This window comes from Convolutriloba macropyga, chromosome 10 (assembly GCF_964194025.1).
Source record: "Convolutriloba macropyga chromosome 10, txConMacr16.3, whole genome shotgun sequence".
Classification (NCBI taxonomy): domain Eukaryota; kingdom Metazoa; phylum Xenacoelomorpha; order Acoela; family Convolutidae; genus Convolutriloba; species Convolutriloba macropyga.
The window spans coordinates 45,576,124-45,591,272 of NC_134477.1; the positions used below are offsets into that span (position 1 = coordinate 45,576,124).

General features: G+C 34.4%; 2 protein-coding genes across 11 annotated transcripts in view; one reads left to right on the forward strand and one right to left on the reverse strand.

The window, feature by feature from the left end:
- LOC142348160 (uncharacterized) overlaps nt 1-15,149 on the reverse strand; it is a 586,343-nt gene that overhangs the window by 206,712 nt on the left and 364,482 nt on the right. The gene's annotated exons all lie outside the window — the stretch shown is intronic.
- The window catches only part of LOC142348158 (neuronal cell adhesion molecule-like), a 150,218-nt gene that overhangs the window by 99,142 nt on the left and 35,927 nt on the right, over nt 1-15,149 (forward strand). For 9 of the 10 annotated variants that reach the window (XM_075399377.1, XM_075399372.1, XM_075399376.1 and 6 more), the window contains one exon: nt 5,843-5,968. In XM_075399377.1, the coding sequence (XP_075255492.1) occupies nt 5,843-5,968 (126 nt within the window). Of the gene's footprint in view, nt 1-5,842; nt 5,969-13,371; nt 13,700-15,149 lie in introns of those variants that run through there. The other variant, XM_075399381.1, reaches the window with a different exon arrangement.

Below are 15,149 nucleotides of genomic sequence, written 5' to 3' on the forward strand. Positions count from 1 at the left end.
TTTCAACACTTTGTGTGAAATCTTTTTGACTTCTCTAGGCTAGTTTCTCTCTTCTCTCATTCTGCTAAGTGATTTTCAACATCAGTTGCTCAGCAAAGCTATTCAAAATGAACAGAGTCAGTTTAAAAAATTGAAGTCAGAAATAGAAACGGGATAAACCCATAAAGCCCAATTTTAGATGCCCGCTATTTGAACTTCGTTCCTATAAGTCTTAGTTACCATCTTTAATGCTTATTGGTATTGATAGTAGCCCCCTGTAGCCTCTCTCTAAGAAACAGAAGTATGTTCAACGACGAAATGCCATCAAAATAAATTGGACTTAAAAAATGTTTTTGTACAAAAATTTTTTTTTGTTCAATATCGTTTATTCTTTCAATCCCAATCATGCTTATTGGAATCAACGGCGGCTATTTTCCGGCAATCTGCCGGGTATGTTTTTGGTTAAGAAGTTTGGTTATGATTTTGTTTTAATTTTGGGCTGGTTGTGGTAGTGGTTTGAAGGTTTCTGGAAATTCACATGAATTTTATGCTAATTTGTATTTTCATGTCTTTTACTAATTTTCGGGCTATTTTTTTTGCGTTTTTTTACGATTGTTTTGTTTTACTGGCTCAAATGGGCATTGAAACGGCCCCTTCTACTTGAGCAAATTTTGTATCTTTTTGTTAACAGTTTTGTGGATATGAATCATTTTTTGTTGACAAATATAACAAAAAATGGCGAAAATTGTAACTATTTTTCTTAGTTTTTTGTTGCAGTTTTCAGTTTTTTCTGTTTCTTCAAACAAGTTTCTTAGCCTATTTTGATTCGCCTATTGTTTTGCAAGCATCTCTATAACCTATTGGTTGAAGGAAATTTTTCTTTGGATTTATTTGCTTTTGTAATATTAAAAAAATTTTAACTTTTTCCAGTTTTTTAGTGCAAGATGTTTTTAAATTTTTTTTTCATAATTTGGCCTCAAGGATTTTTAAAAAATTCACATAAGTGGTATTAGTACGTACTAGTTGTTTTGATGAGGTAATTTTTGTCAGAGATAGTTATTTCGGGATCTCAATTTATAACAAAATTTTGATCAGATTTTATCATATTTTAACAGATTTGATTTTCTTGTTTTTACGTTTTTGTTTTATGCTTTTCTTTCAAGATAATCATAAATTAGAGGAGGGCACGTTTTGTCTGATGAGTAGTTGGATGGCGTGCAAATGGATTTCCACTTCGAATCGCGTTTTTTACTTCATCGAATAAAATTTTTTTGCTTTACCTCATTTTGCCGCCTTATCGACTTTTTGCGTGAAATCTTTTTGACTTCTCTAGGCTAGTTTCTCTCTTCTCGGTAGTTTTAGACAGTAGTTGCTCAGCTAAGCAATTCAAAATGAACATAGTCAGTATCAAAAAACGAAATCAGAAATAGAAACGGTATAAACCCATAAAGACCGATTTTAGATGCGCGTTACTCGAACTTTGTTCTTATTTACCATCTCTAATGCTTATTGGTATTGATACTAGCACCTATATGGTCTTACTATGAAACAGGAGCTTGTTCAGCACCAAAATGACATCAAAATAGTTTGCACTTTAAATTTGTTTGTACAAAAATTATTTTTTCACTATTTTTTCTTTCAATCCCGATCTTGGTTATGGGAATCAACGGCGGCTATTTTCCGGCAATCTGCCGGTATGTTTTAGTTATATTGCAGTGTTCCTGTGTTTTACAGTCCAAAGCATCGGGATTGCATTGGTGCGGTGACTGCTTTAAGATATGTTCACAAATTTATAATGACTTTCTGATGTCAGTGAGAAGTCACTTAAGCTGCTTTACAAGTGAAGTGAGAAATTGAAGATTGATTAATTTTTTGGTGTTTGGAAGGAAGTTTTCAATAGCCGCTGTCAACTTCTCGGCGCCTATTATTTAGGCGCTCTCCTTTTAAAATTCGCTTTACCTTTTGATCCCGTTTTTCGTTTTACATGAGTCACGATTTTCACGCTTGACTTCTGACTTACTTCACTCACTGTTTCAACTGAATAGATTTTAAATCCTTTCACTTATTGATTTACGTAATATAATGAATACGGCCAAAGTCAAAAGAGCAAAATTGAAAGAAAGGGAATATACACATGAAGCCCGGTCATTAAAACAATGCATTAGATTATCGAAGTTCATTAAAGCGATTGCTAACTGGCATTGGTATTATGCTTAATAGCCGTCAGTTTAGAAGCTGAATTAAGTGTTATTTCAGAATTTATCCGAATTTGCAGAATTTCGCACCAAATAAGATCACTTAGAAAAGTTCTGTCAATTTCTATCTAATAATTTTTTTTTCTGTTTCAATCCCAATGTGCGTCAAGCAGGTCGACGGCGGCTATTTTCGGGCCATTAGTTTTCCCTTCGTTTTGTCACATGCTTTCTAGAGACCTGTTTTCTGAATGGTTACGCAACTTGTTGTCATTGGTTTTGATAGTTTTTACACCACTAGTTTTCCAGAATACATATTTTTCTGTTCCAATTCTCTTCTATTTAATAGCCGCCGCTATCTTCCCAGCAGGCTATTATAGCGCTCCCCTTTGTTACCTCGAACAAGTTTGTTGTTTCGCTTAATCTCATTTTGCCGCCTTTTTGACATTTTGCGTGAAATATTTTTACTTCTGTAGACTTGTTTTATTGTTCGCTCAATCTGCTCAAAGTGTTTTAAAACAGCATTTTTGAATGAGCAGAGCAATCTAAGGTGAGCAGAGTCAGTACTCGAAAATATATCTTACAGTCCCAATGGGGGATATGGGAATCAATGGCCGCTATTATTGGGCAATCTGCCGCGGGTATGTTTACTTTTGTATATAGGCAATTGCTTACTTTTAACAATTTGTTTCTAAACAATTGCCGATGGTTAAGTTTTAAGTTGTTGGACCTTTCTTTTTGTTTTTTTGTTTCGTCGTCACAGTCAATTCAAATCTGCTTTTTGTTCCTTAGTTCATGGAATTTCTATTTTAGTGGAGAGTTTTTGCTTTGACGTTTCTTTACTTTAATTCAAAGGGGTGTAGATCAAGCGCAGGTGTGTCTTTTTGATTGAAGGTTTCTCTTGTGCCTGTTGTCTTACCTTCCTCGCTAGTTAAACTGATTGGAGCTTAAAATTCCTTCAAAAAAATTAACGCCGTTTCGTGATTGCTGTCAATATCAAAACGGCAAAATCAAAAGACGTAATAATCAATAAATCCCAGTCATTTAGTCGTAGCTCATTAGGTTATCATAGTTTATTAGCGCGGGCCGTTGCTAGCTGACATTGGCACTAAGCAGAATGGAATTGTTTAGAAGCCGAATTATAGGGAGTTTTGTAATTATCTAATTAATAGCCGCCCTCATCTTCTCAGCCGGCTATTATAGCGCTACTATTTTTCAATAGCCGCACAGCGATAGCTGGGGCTATTATTGGCTTTCTCTTGGTTTTTTTACAATTTAAAGAATTTGAATTGTATTGGAGCGCCGTTTTTTTTAAAGATCTGCTCACTCATTGTCATGATATTTGAAGTCAAATTGGAGTAGTGATTTTGGTCACGCCGAAACAGGAAGTGGAGCGAAAAAACGAGTGGTTTTGCGGCGTGAAATTTTTTTGCTCTGAATTTAAAGTAGAGTGAGAAAACGGTTTTTGAACAAAAATTTGCTTTCTCGCTAGTGGTTTTTTGTTGACATGCGGCAAACTGACTTTGATTTTTACAGTTTTTTCGATTTTTTGGATCGGAGTTTTTTCTAAATGGTTTTCCCAATCCATTCATAGTCCGTTCTTGGTCTAGATTTCTGTTTAGTTAATGAAAATTCTTTGAATTGTACGTCAGGACTTGTCCTGCTATGTTTTTTTATTTCGTCGTCATGATTTTTGTTACGACCATATGACGTCACAACCACTTCAAATCTGCTTTTTGGTCATTCGTTCAGGCAATTCCATTTGAAGTGCGTGCGTGACGTCATTTTTCGCTCTTAGTTGAGCGAGTTTTTTTGTTCATTCGCGTGATTAAATTTTTGGTCACACGTGACTTACCTCACTCTCAAAAAGACTTTCGCACTTTGAAATTGACTTTTATTTACTTTAATTCAAAGAGATAAGGTCAAATGGGAGTGTATCACTCTAAATTTGAGAGCAGCTAATAGAGGCAGCAAAAACTTATACAGATTTATAATCAAAATATAACATATCAGCCTTCAATGAAAAGACAATTTGTTTGGTCTGTCTTTTTTACTGTTTTTTTAGAGTGCAGATCTACGAAGCTATTGCGGTTATTTTCTGGCAATCTGCCAGCTATGTTTTTTTACTTCGTCGAACTTTTTTTCGCTTTACCCATTTTGGCGCTTTTTCGACATTTTGCGTAAAATCTTTTTGACTTCTCTAGGCTAGGTTCACTCTTCTGTCATTCTGCTCAAAGTCCTTTCAAACAGCAGCTGCTCAGCAAAGCAATTCAAAATGAAGAGAGTCAGTATAAAAAAAACAAAGTGAGAAATAGAAACGGGATAAACCCATAAAGCCCATTTTTGGATGCCCGGTACTTGAACTTTGTTCTCCAAGTTCTTAAAAATGTTTTTATACAAAAATCAATTTTTGTTGAAATTTTCCTTTCTTTCAATCCCAATAGAGTTGTGGGAATCAACGGCGGCTATTTTCCGGCAATCTGCCGGGTATGTTTGAAATTGCACACCAAACTAGAATACTTTCTGATACTTGGGAGAAAATTTGTCAGTCTTTTTTTCCGTTTTAATACCAATGAGAGGAAGTGAAGGTTTTTTCCGCGTTTTATTCCGCAACAGCGGTTTGCTTCGCAACCTGGTGGCTGTGTTTTGAAAGTGAGTTTCTTTTGTAGTACAAATGCAGACATTGGATACTTCGTAAAGTTCTCAAGAGAGCAGGGATGGCGTTTGCGTGAAGTCTTTTGCACTTTTAGTGGAGCGAGTTTTTTTTCTACAATCCAAATGATTTGGATTGTATTGGTGTGCTGTCTTTTTTTAAGATCTGTTGATTTTAGTCCTGCGTCAATGTGAATTCTGTGTTTAGAGTTTCATTTCCTTGAGTGCTTTTAGTATGAAACATATATGTTCTAATTGCGCATAGTTGAAATTGCTAGAATTCATCAAGGAGCAGCTGAATCTTATTATGACCTTAACACCTTTTGTCAAAAAAATATTAAAGAATATATGATTTTGCCCACTTTCAAATGTGCTTTCTGTTGTCTTATCACTTAGTATCATCAATGACAGGTCTCATTGGTTGATAATAAGGCGCTAAGGAACCTAATTAATGGTCCAAGTTAATAGCTAATTAGCCTTCTATTTCTTTGTCATCAATTATTTTCAAGAAATATTATAGATGTTTTGAGTTTTGCAGGTTTTGTTGTTAAATTTATTAGCGTATATCGTTGGCTCATTTTTAACCGTTTTCATTGGTTTCTAAAAAAGCTTTTCTCTTTGTTTAATCTCTTTTCAATTCAAAGCTATTGCTTTCTTTGACTTATACGCTGCCCGTTCTCAAAAAACTTTAAGTGAATTTTTGTGTTTTGCAATTATTTTTTGAACTTATTGCTGTCTTATCACTTAACCTCATATATGACAGGTTTCATCGGTTGATAATGAGAAACAAGGGAATTTAATTTATTTAAAACAGTCAAATTGTCAAAAATCGACAGTTTGAGTATCTAGGAAGTTAGCCAATGCTAACTACTGTTTTCTGTTATAATTCGACCTTGCTTCCCGTCAACCCGTTGCTGCCTAGATACTTCAAATATTTCTGTGAACCCTAAATTTATTTACATTATATCTGACTTGGGAATTTGTCAATGCGTACAACGTTTAATTTTCATAATTTTTAGCTCCTAGTGCTCCTCTGAAGCCGTACGTAGATTGTGTGTCTCCAGCAAACAACTTGACAGTTTCCTGGTCATTCAAGTCATTTGGAAAGTTTGCATCAGCTCATTACATCAAGTACAGAGCTACAGGTAATCCATGTACATATGTCCTGACAATTAAGTAATGCTGCAAACAAACAATGGAAGGTATTGTTTTTCAAAAATTGTCCAATGTGGCTAAAATCCAACCCTGAATTATTTTTATTTTCCCCGAGGATGAGTGTAACATCTTCAACTGTAGCGGATTGCTTGTATAGGATTTTTGAAATTTTATCCATTTTTCGGGGATTTAAGCTATAGTCGTCTGGTATTTTGCAGGTCAATTTTGCAAGGTTATTATGTTTCGTATGCAAGCTATTGGTTAGTATTTTACATACCTATTCCAATCTACTGAAAAAGGATTCAATTTCTTGGCGTTGGGGAAAATGGCATATAGATTTGGTGAGAGCATAAAACGGTTGCTTGTGAGATGGTGTAAACGGCCTTCGTTGAAAGTTACCCTATAATCCGGGTCTTTAATTGCTCTCAAACGAAAGGCTGTAGCAATTATATTACTCCTGTGGGTCTTTTTAATGATTTTTGTTACTGCAAACTTTTTTGTCTTATCGTTGTTTTTTCGTCTGACTATTTGACTTTTCGTCCTGAAAAAAAAAACAGGATAAACAGGTAAAGCCCGGAAGGACATTGATATACTGAACAATTATCTTAGAGCCTTACGGCTTGCTTGTTTCTCAGAATGCGATTCAATGAAACTGTTGGAGTGGTGAATTCATTGTGTGAAGGGTGGTTCTTTTGAGTTTGACCCCCCCCCCCCCACATGCACACGTTCACATCATGTTTTTTTCTTGAGTGGTTTTAGTGAATACTGGTTATTTCAAAGACTCTTCAAGCTATGTTTTAACTTTCGATCACGTTTTGACAAGTCACGACTTTGACGCTTGAGTCTGACGTACTTGAATCACCGTTTCAATGGAATGGATTTTAAAGCTCTCAGGAAATTTTCTCGAATTTTATAGCTAAACGGATTTTAAATTCATTCGCTCATTGAATTACCCAATATATTAGCCAATTGAGTTTTTAAATTGGTCCAGGGCAAGACCGGTCATTAAGTCATAGCGCCTTAGGTTAGCGAATTTCATCAGAGTTAATATATAGCTTAATTGTTTCGACCCCACTTGTGGGGGGGAGGAACTATATACTCAAATGGGTTCTTTATGTTCAGTCAATTTTGGCCCATTTCGTTGTTTTAGCTGTCGCACAGAGCTGCAATCTGCATGTAGTTTTGGTGGGATGGGGCGCTTATTGCCGTTTCTAATTGGTACACTAGTTGCATTTGTGTCATAATAATAATGGACATATTAGTAGTAGTGTGTGACTGCCTATCCACAACTTGCTTTACAGCGAATTATACGCTGGACGAGCTTTTTAATTATTACAATCACATTTCTGTAAGATGGATATATGGATAGGCCAAAATTCCAGTTGCTATTTGTCAACGTAGCAACCGGAGTTTTGGCCGATCGATATATTCATCGTAGAGAAATCTGAGTGGTATCATTAAAGAGTTCGTCCAGCGTAGAATTCAAAAATAAAAAGATTTTCCTTTTGCATTTTTCGAGGAGATATCGAGGTCTAATTTTTTGTGTGAACACAGGATATTTGGCATGATTTGATCACTTTTTGCGTAATGGTTGTTCAGATTAAGTTTTATTTCATAAAAATTTTAGTTCATTATTACATTTCAAGCTACAAAAGGAAACAATTTCAGTGTTACTATTAGATTTTGAACATTAGCCGATCTTAAACTTAATTTGTGAACTGTGTCAGTCTCAGTAATGACAGGAATCCTTGCTTTCTACTGCACCCAAATTGGTTAGCGGGTCTTATTTTCAAACTATTGATTTTTATGACTTCAAAGCCACGAGTTTTCATAATTTTTTATTATTTGGATTTTTTTTTGTATTTTTGGTTCCTGTTGAAATCTTATCATTTTATCCTAATATTTATAGTTACCATTGACTTAGGGATGACGTCCAATGGATCATAGATAAAGTTTTCAGTGGAAAGCTTATGGTTTAAAAGGCTTCGACCTTTTCTTCTTGCACTTTTCTACTGATTTTTTTTATTGTTTTTGCCTGTATTTTTTGTTTTCATAGTCAATGACGTATTGTGATGTCTTTTTGATGAGTTTGGAATGACAAAAATTCTTGTCGTTGCATCTAGGCACATTTATTGGCTTACATTGAAAGCTATTGAACCTAATGGCATTGATATTACGGATTTTTTCAAGATTTTCGTGGTATTGATATATTTGTCATCTTGTGAAAAAATCATATTGTGAAATAATGAATCCAATTGCTTTAAAAAATAATTGAAAATAGAAGTTTTTACTAAAAAGTTCATTTCTTAATGGCTTTTTCTCGCTCATTCTTTTTGAATTTGCTCTTTTTTCTTTTTAGCCGTAAAATCTTGACCGGTTTCATAAGCTTGTAATCGAGGATTGAATGATTGATGTTGCTCGATGCAGTTTATAGCAAATAGTCTGAAAGTTAATGAAATCAAACGTTTTCAAAGATTTTTAAACTTTTGGTTTGTGTTCTTTTAGATTGTAACTTAATCCTATCATTGAGAGGTCCTATCCAATTCCATGTCATTCTAAAATTTTTGTGTTAATTGATCTTTTGTCGTAACTGATGTTTTCTTTGTTTGACAGTATGCGTCTCCATAAAAGTTTTGTAAGTGGTCAATATTTGTTTCTTTTTCTCTCCATTTAGCACATTCGCGTAATAACAGATACCAATTATTTACAAATGTGACCGAAGTGACCGATTTTTTCAGTTTTTCAGTATTAATTTAGCTGAATTGATATAAATACATAATATTCAAATAATAGCTAATGATTTTAATGGCTTCAATAATTTGTTTTCCCAATTTGTTTGAAATTTTTTGAGTTTTTCTGCGTGTTTAGTCCGTTTCAATAGATTAGTCTAACCAAAGAAAGGTGCTGTTGTTTTTGTAATGTTTTAAAGTTAAATATGAAAAATTATTTTGTTACAGCTAATGAGTTTCAAGACTTGCAAATTTATTTGGTTGATTGATTTTTGAATTTCGCCGCATTATTTATTCTTTTTATCTATTTGGTACCTAATCTCATTGAAGAATTTTCCCACCTGCTATGTAATTAGTAAAAAATAAATTTGTGCAGTGAAGGCTTTTCCTATTGCATTTTGATGTTGCATTACTAGGTGCTAAATTTTAGATATTGAGTTTTTGCCGTGATATTTTTGTTTTTGCTTTTTGTTGTTTTTTTTCTGTCTCTCTAATGTCAGATTTTGTGAGCGCTGTGATGAGGCATGGCATTATGTATTCAATTAGTAGTTAGGGTGTGTAACATTTTTTTGAAAAATCTTTTTTTAACTCTTTATTTGGTTGACAATTAAGCCAAATGTAAATGAGTTCAGGTCGGAACATCATGTGCGAAACACTTTAACGAGCATTTCCGTAGCTTCTCTGAAGCTGAAGTAATTTTCTGTATTGCGGTGTGTTTTATAGCGGCCCTATTCTCAATCCAATCTATTTGTTTTGTATTGGTGCGCTGTGTTTCTTTAAGATCTATCCTCACTTTTTTCGGATTGTTCACTCGACTGAGAAGTGACATTAGAGTACTGGTTTTAAGCTTGCTGGAGTACTAAAGGGTGTGACTTGTTGTTTTTTGTTCTGAGTACTTGTTGTTTTTTTTCTGTCTCTCTAATGTCAGATTTTGTGAGCGCTGTGATGAGGCATGGCATTATGTATTCAATTAGCAGTTAGGGTGTGTATTATTTTTTGAAACATCTTTTTTTAATTAACTCTTTATTTGGTTGACAATTAAGCCAAATGTAGATGAGTTCGGGTCGGAACATCATGTGCGAAACACTTTAACGAGCATTTCTTTAGCTTCTCTGAAGCTGAAGTAATTTTCTGTTTTGCGGTATTTTATAGCGGCCCGATGCTCAATCCAATCTATTTGTTTTGTATTGGTGCGCTGTGTTTCTTTAAGATCTATTTTCACTTTTTTCGGGTTGTTCACTCGACTGAGAAGTGAAATTAGAGTACTTTTTTTGAGCTTGCTGGAGTACTAAAGGTTGTGAAGAGGTGATTATCTTCGAAGCATGGTTTTTTGGGATAAATTTTGGAGTGAGAGTTTGGAGTTCAAAAAATTTTCGGTTTTTGGAAGCGATTGTTTTCACGTGCTGCTATTTGGCTTCTTTTTCTTTTTAATGTTTTGACCTTTGGGTTCAAAAAGTCATATGTCTTTTAATGGTAGTATATTTTGAATTCATCAGTGGGCAGTTAACCGTATTACCGACTTTTTAGTGCCTTTTAATTGTCCTCTGTGTTTGCATTTCTTTTGTGGTACTGTCTCGGAGCCTAATTTTTAAAAATTTTTGGCTACTTTTTGTATTTTTGGTTCTTGTTGAATTCTTATCAATTTTTCCTAATTTTTATAGTTACCATTGACTTAGTGATGACATCCAATGGATCCTAGATAGTTTTCAGTGAATAGCTTATGGTTTGAATGGCTTCGACCTTTTCTTCTTGCACTTTTCTACTGATTGTTTTGTTTTTTGCCTGTATTTGTTGTTTTTTTCATAGTCAATGACTCATTGTGATGTCTTATTGATGAGTTAGGAATAACAATCATCCTTGTCGTTGCATCTAGGTATAGCTTAGCGTATTTATTGGCTTACATTGAAAGCTATTTAACTTAATTTCGTTGATACTACGGGTTTTCTCAAAATTTCGTGGTATTACTATATTTGTGCATATTTGTTGATTTTTCAAGTTATCATGTTAAAAAAAATCAAATTGTTGTTTTGAAAGTAGAAATTCCTACTTAAGAGGTCATATCTTAATGCCCTTTTCTCGCTCATTCTTTTTTGAATTTACTCTTTTTTTTAATTCGTTGTAACCGTAAAATATTGACCGGTCTCGAGCACTGAATGATTGATGTTACTCAATGCACCAGATAGCAAATAGTCTTCAATTTAATGATATTAAACGTTTTCAAAGACCTTTCAAACTTTCGGTTTTTGTTTTTTTAGTCATCTTGTAACTTATTCTCATCATTGAGAGGTCCTATCCAATTCCATGTAATTCAAAAATTGTTGTTGTTATTGATTTTTTGTCGTAACTGATTTTTTCTTTGTTTGACAGTATGCGTTTTCAAAAAAGTTTTGTGAGTGGTCAATATTTGTTTCTTTTTCTCTCCTTTTAGCACATTCGCGTATTAACAGATACCAATTTTTTTCAAATGTGACCGAAGTGACCGATTTTTTCATTTTCTCAGTATTATTTTAGCTGAAATGATATAAATAACAATTGAAATAGAAATACATAATATTCAAATAATAGCTAATGATTTTAATGGCTTCAACAAATTGTTTTCCTGTTTAGTCCGTTTCAATGGATTACTCTAACCAAAGACAGGTGCTGTTGTTTTTGTAATGTTTTAAAGTTATATATGAAAAATTAATTTGTTAAAAGCTAATGAGTTTTAAGACTTGCAAAATTATTTGGTTGATTGATTTTTGAATTTCATTTCTTTTTCTCTCCTTTTAGCACATTTGCGTAATAAGAGATGCAAATGATTTTCTAATGTGACCGAAGTGAACTTATTTAGTTTTTCAGTATTATTTTAGCAGAATTAGAATAAATAACAATTGAAATAGAAAAACATAATATTCAGATAATAGCCAATGATTTTAATGGCTTCAATATTTTGTTCTCCCAATTTGTTTCTAAGTTTTTGAGGTTTTTTGCTTGCTTGGTCCGTTTCAATGGCGTAGTCTAACCAGAGACAGGTGCTATTGCTTTTTAAATGACTTTTTAGTTAAATATCAAGAATTATTTTGTTAGAAGCTATTGATTTTTAAGACAAAAAATTTTTTGGTTGATTGGTTTTTTATTTGCCTCATTATCTGTTCTTTTTGTCGATTTGGTACGTAGTCTCATTAAAGAAAATTCAAATCTGCTGTGTAGTTGGTAAAAAGCAAATTTGTGCTGTGGAGGGTTTTCCGATGGCATTTTGACGTTGTTACTATGCTTTAATGAGGCATGGAATTATGTATTCTTATTAGTAGTTAGGTTGTGTGACAATTTTTGAAACATCTTTTTTTGATTAACTCTTTCCGTTTGGTTGACAATTAAGACAAATATAGATGAGCTCGAGTGGGAGCATCATGTGCGAAACACTTTAAAGAGCATTTCTGTAGCTTTTATTTTAGAAGCTGAATTAATTGTTTTATTGCGGTCTATTTTATAGCGGCCCTTTTCTCAATCCAAACTATTTTTTTGTATTGCTGTGCTGTTTTTTAAAATCTATTCTCACTGTTTTCGGATTGTTCATTTGACTGAGAAGTCAAATTAAAGTAGTGGTTTTAAGCTTGCTGGAGTAGTAAAGAGTGAGAAGAGGTGATCTTTAAAGCGTAATTTTTGGATAACTTTTAATGTGGAGTGAGAGTTTAGAATATATTAAATTTTCGGTTTTCGAAAGTGGTTGTTTTCACATGCTTGCTATTTGACTTTTTTTGTCGTTTTTTTTCTTTTTAATGTCTTGACCTAAAAGTCATACATGTTGTTACCGAGTAAATTGAATTGAATAAATTATATCATTAGATAGAGAATTTTTGTGCGTATTATATCAAAACTTTCGCTTAGATTCTCCGTTCTAAATGCAACATACGTATTATTTCTGAGAAATACAAAGGCCGATTTCCCACTAAGAATAACTTCCAAAATGGCTCAAAACTGATCGCTTAGCCTAACAAATTCGGTTTTTTGAACGGATTAGTTTAAATTGGTGACCTAGACTAAGACCTGCTAACAAAGTTAACTAGATTTGCCAAGGCATTCTGAAGTGCTTTTGCCTTAACACGTTGTTGAATACAGTTGGATTGTACGTTGAATTGGCCGAACATACGTTTGAATGAATTTACCCATCGAAAGACTGTTTTATCAGCTTTATTTTGGCGACCATAGAGAGGCACTAACAATAGACCCAATCACCGCTTTGATGTTGGTCCCCTCGCCCTCTCAAGCCTGGACTTTGACGCCTATTGATGTTTGAACTAGCCAAATTGCTAAACCCATATGGGCAATAATTGTTAGAAAGTGAAACCTCTCTTGTAAAACTTCAACCAATTCGCCAAACAAACAACATTTCGCTACATAAAACTCGATCCTTGAAGCGCTCTGTTAACAACCCCGATATCTGCTTGGTTGTCGAATATCAGTTACAGACTAATTGCATTCCAATTACGAGTTACATTTATGATGGTTATAATTTCTCATGCAGATTAAAATGAAATACGACCTAAATGTGAGTTCCATATCAGTTTCCTTAATTAATCACCTCTAAGTCTATTTCTCTCTTTAGTTTCTTACCTTTCGCTCTTAAAGACGGCTGTGTAGAGTAATAGTGTCTGTGCGATAGATTACTTGAGATTTTTTAGGTAACTTTCAGAGCCAACTAAGATTGGCTCCTGGCGATGTGGCTATAACTATTGATCCATATTTACGTCAGGATTTCACCTCAAGATGCCAAGACGAACAGAGACTGCACAGAGGCCAAAATAGAGCGGAGGGCGAAAAAAAGAACAAGCACAGAACAAGGACTTCTGGTAAACTTCAAGGCAGACAAAAAAACTGTAGGACTCATGCCAAATGTAATTTGCTTTTCTTGATGCTGTGAATCTGATATCCTAACCCGGCAAATCTAGACTGCTACTTTAATTTGAACGGACTCATCCATTTTTTTCGGGTTATTTCTCTGGTCACCGATAACCCTCCCCTTACATTTTTTTGGGAAAAATCGATTTTGACAACTTTGTTCAATATCTAGAATTAATCAAATTGGGGGTGTTTTTTGTTAGTCTTGACATAAAAGCGAAGCAAAAAAAAAATTTTGGAAAAATTGACCAATTGTGAAAAAATTTCTTCGAAGTTTATAGAAAAAGGTTAGTAATCCCGGATTCATTAATTGCATAAAGTTGCCAATTTATAAGAAGAAAAAAAGAACACATTTGATCTTCACAAAAAAAAAAGAATCAGATAACTGATTTTTTCGAAAATAAGCGCTTATTCTTGGTAAGTCGTGAAAATTGTGCATTAACATCAGGGTTCGGAGTTTAAGCAAAGCTCACTTTAGTTATGTTGTAAAAACATTATATGGTTTTCATATTAGCTGCAAGTTCACTGCATCACGCCATAAAAACTTTGCCTCAAGCATTACAAGACCATTATAAAAAAGGAATTTTCGCATTACCGGGTCTGAGTCTTAATCCTAACGCTTTGAAAGTCCGAAAAACCGCGCAATTTCAATTGAGTCACTTCTTCCGTGATAAAAAGAGGCTAGTTATATGGCATGATGTGGTGAACAATTCATTGTCCCGTCATCGCAGTAACAACAATAAGCCTTTAACACCTTCGCAGCTTATTGAAGTGCTTGAAAAGTATCAGGAGCGCATAGAAGCTATAGTGTATTGCCCCAGAGAGGGAACTCCTGATATTTACAATCAGCTCAATCGTAGTACTCTAGTTACCATCCATTTAGTGAAAGACATTGTGTCTAAACGTAAACAGAAAGATCTTAGTTTACTTAAAGAGTACAGAGCATTACACCAAAGGCCTTCGCTTGAGCTGAAAACACTCACTATAGTCTTAGCTCATAAGAACAACCTCCGGTCCTTGATAACACGCTCCCGACCGAAGAAACTTTCAAAACGCCGTCGTAAAACGCTTCGCACCCGTCATGCGTTCGAGGAGGCGGAAATCTCACAAGCCTTTGATAACCTGAATGTCACTTAGTCTTGCGCTGTTGTGGGAGTCTACCCGCTGACTGGCGGTGTGACTTAGTTAACTCACGAGTTACGGGTTAGTTTGTGGTTGGTTCTCTCCGAGAGCGCCCTACTAAACGTTTCGCTCTCCCCATTCTTCGAGTTTTTCACTACCGTCCGTTTTCCGCAGGTTATCTGGTTTCAATTTCCGCTTCCGTCCTTTTGTTTCCGTGTCACTTTGTTTCTTTCTATCCTCCGTTTATCTGTTGTATGATGTAGTATGTTGAGTTTCTGCTTTAGTAAAATTTCTCTGCTAGTATGCTGGTTTGTTGTGTAGTCTCATTCCTTGCTAGGGTGTGACTTAAGTTCATTCTGGAGTTACGGCTGGTTTGTTTCGTGACTTTCACCACACTGGTTTGCTAGCAATTTGTTGTAGCTTTATTAATTTTTGTAGT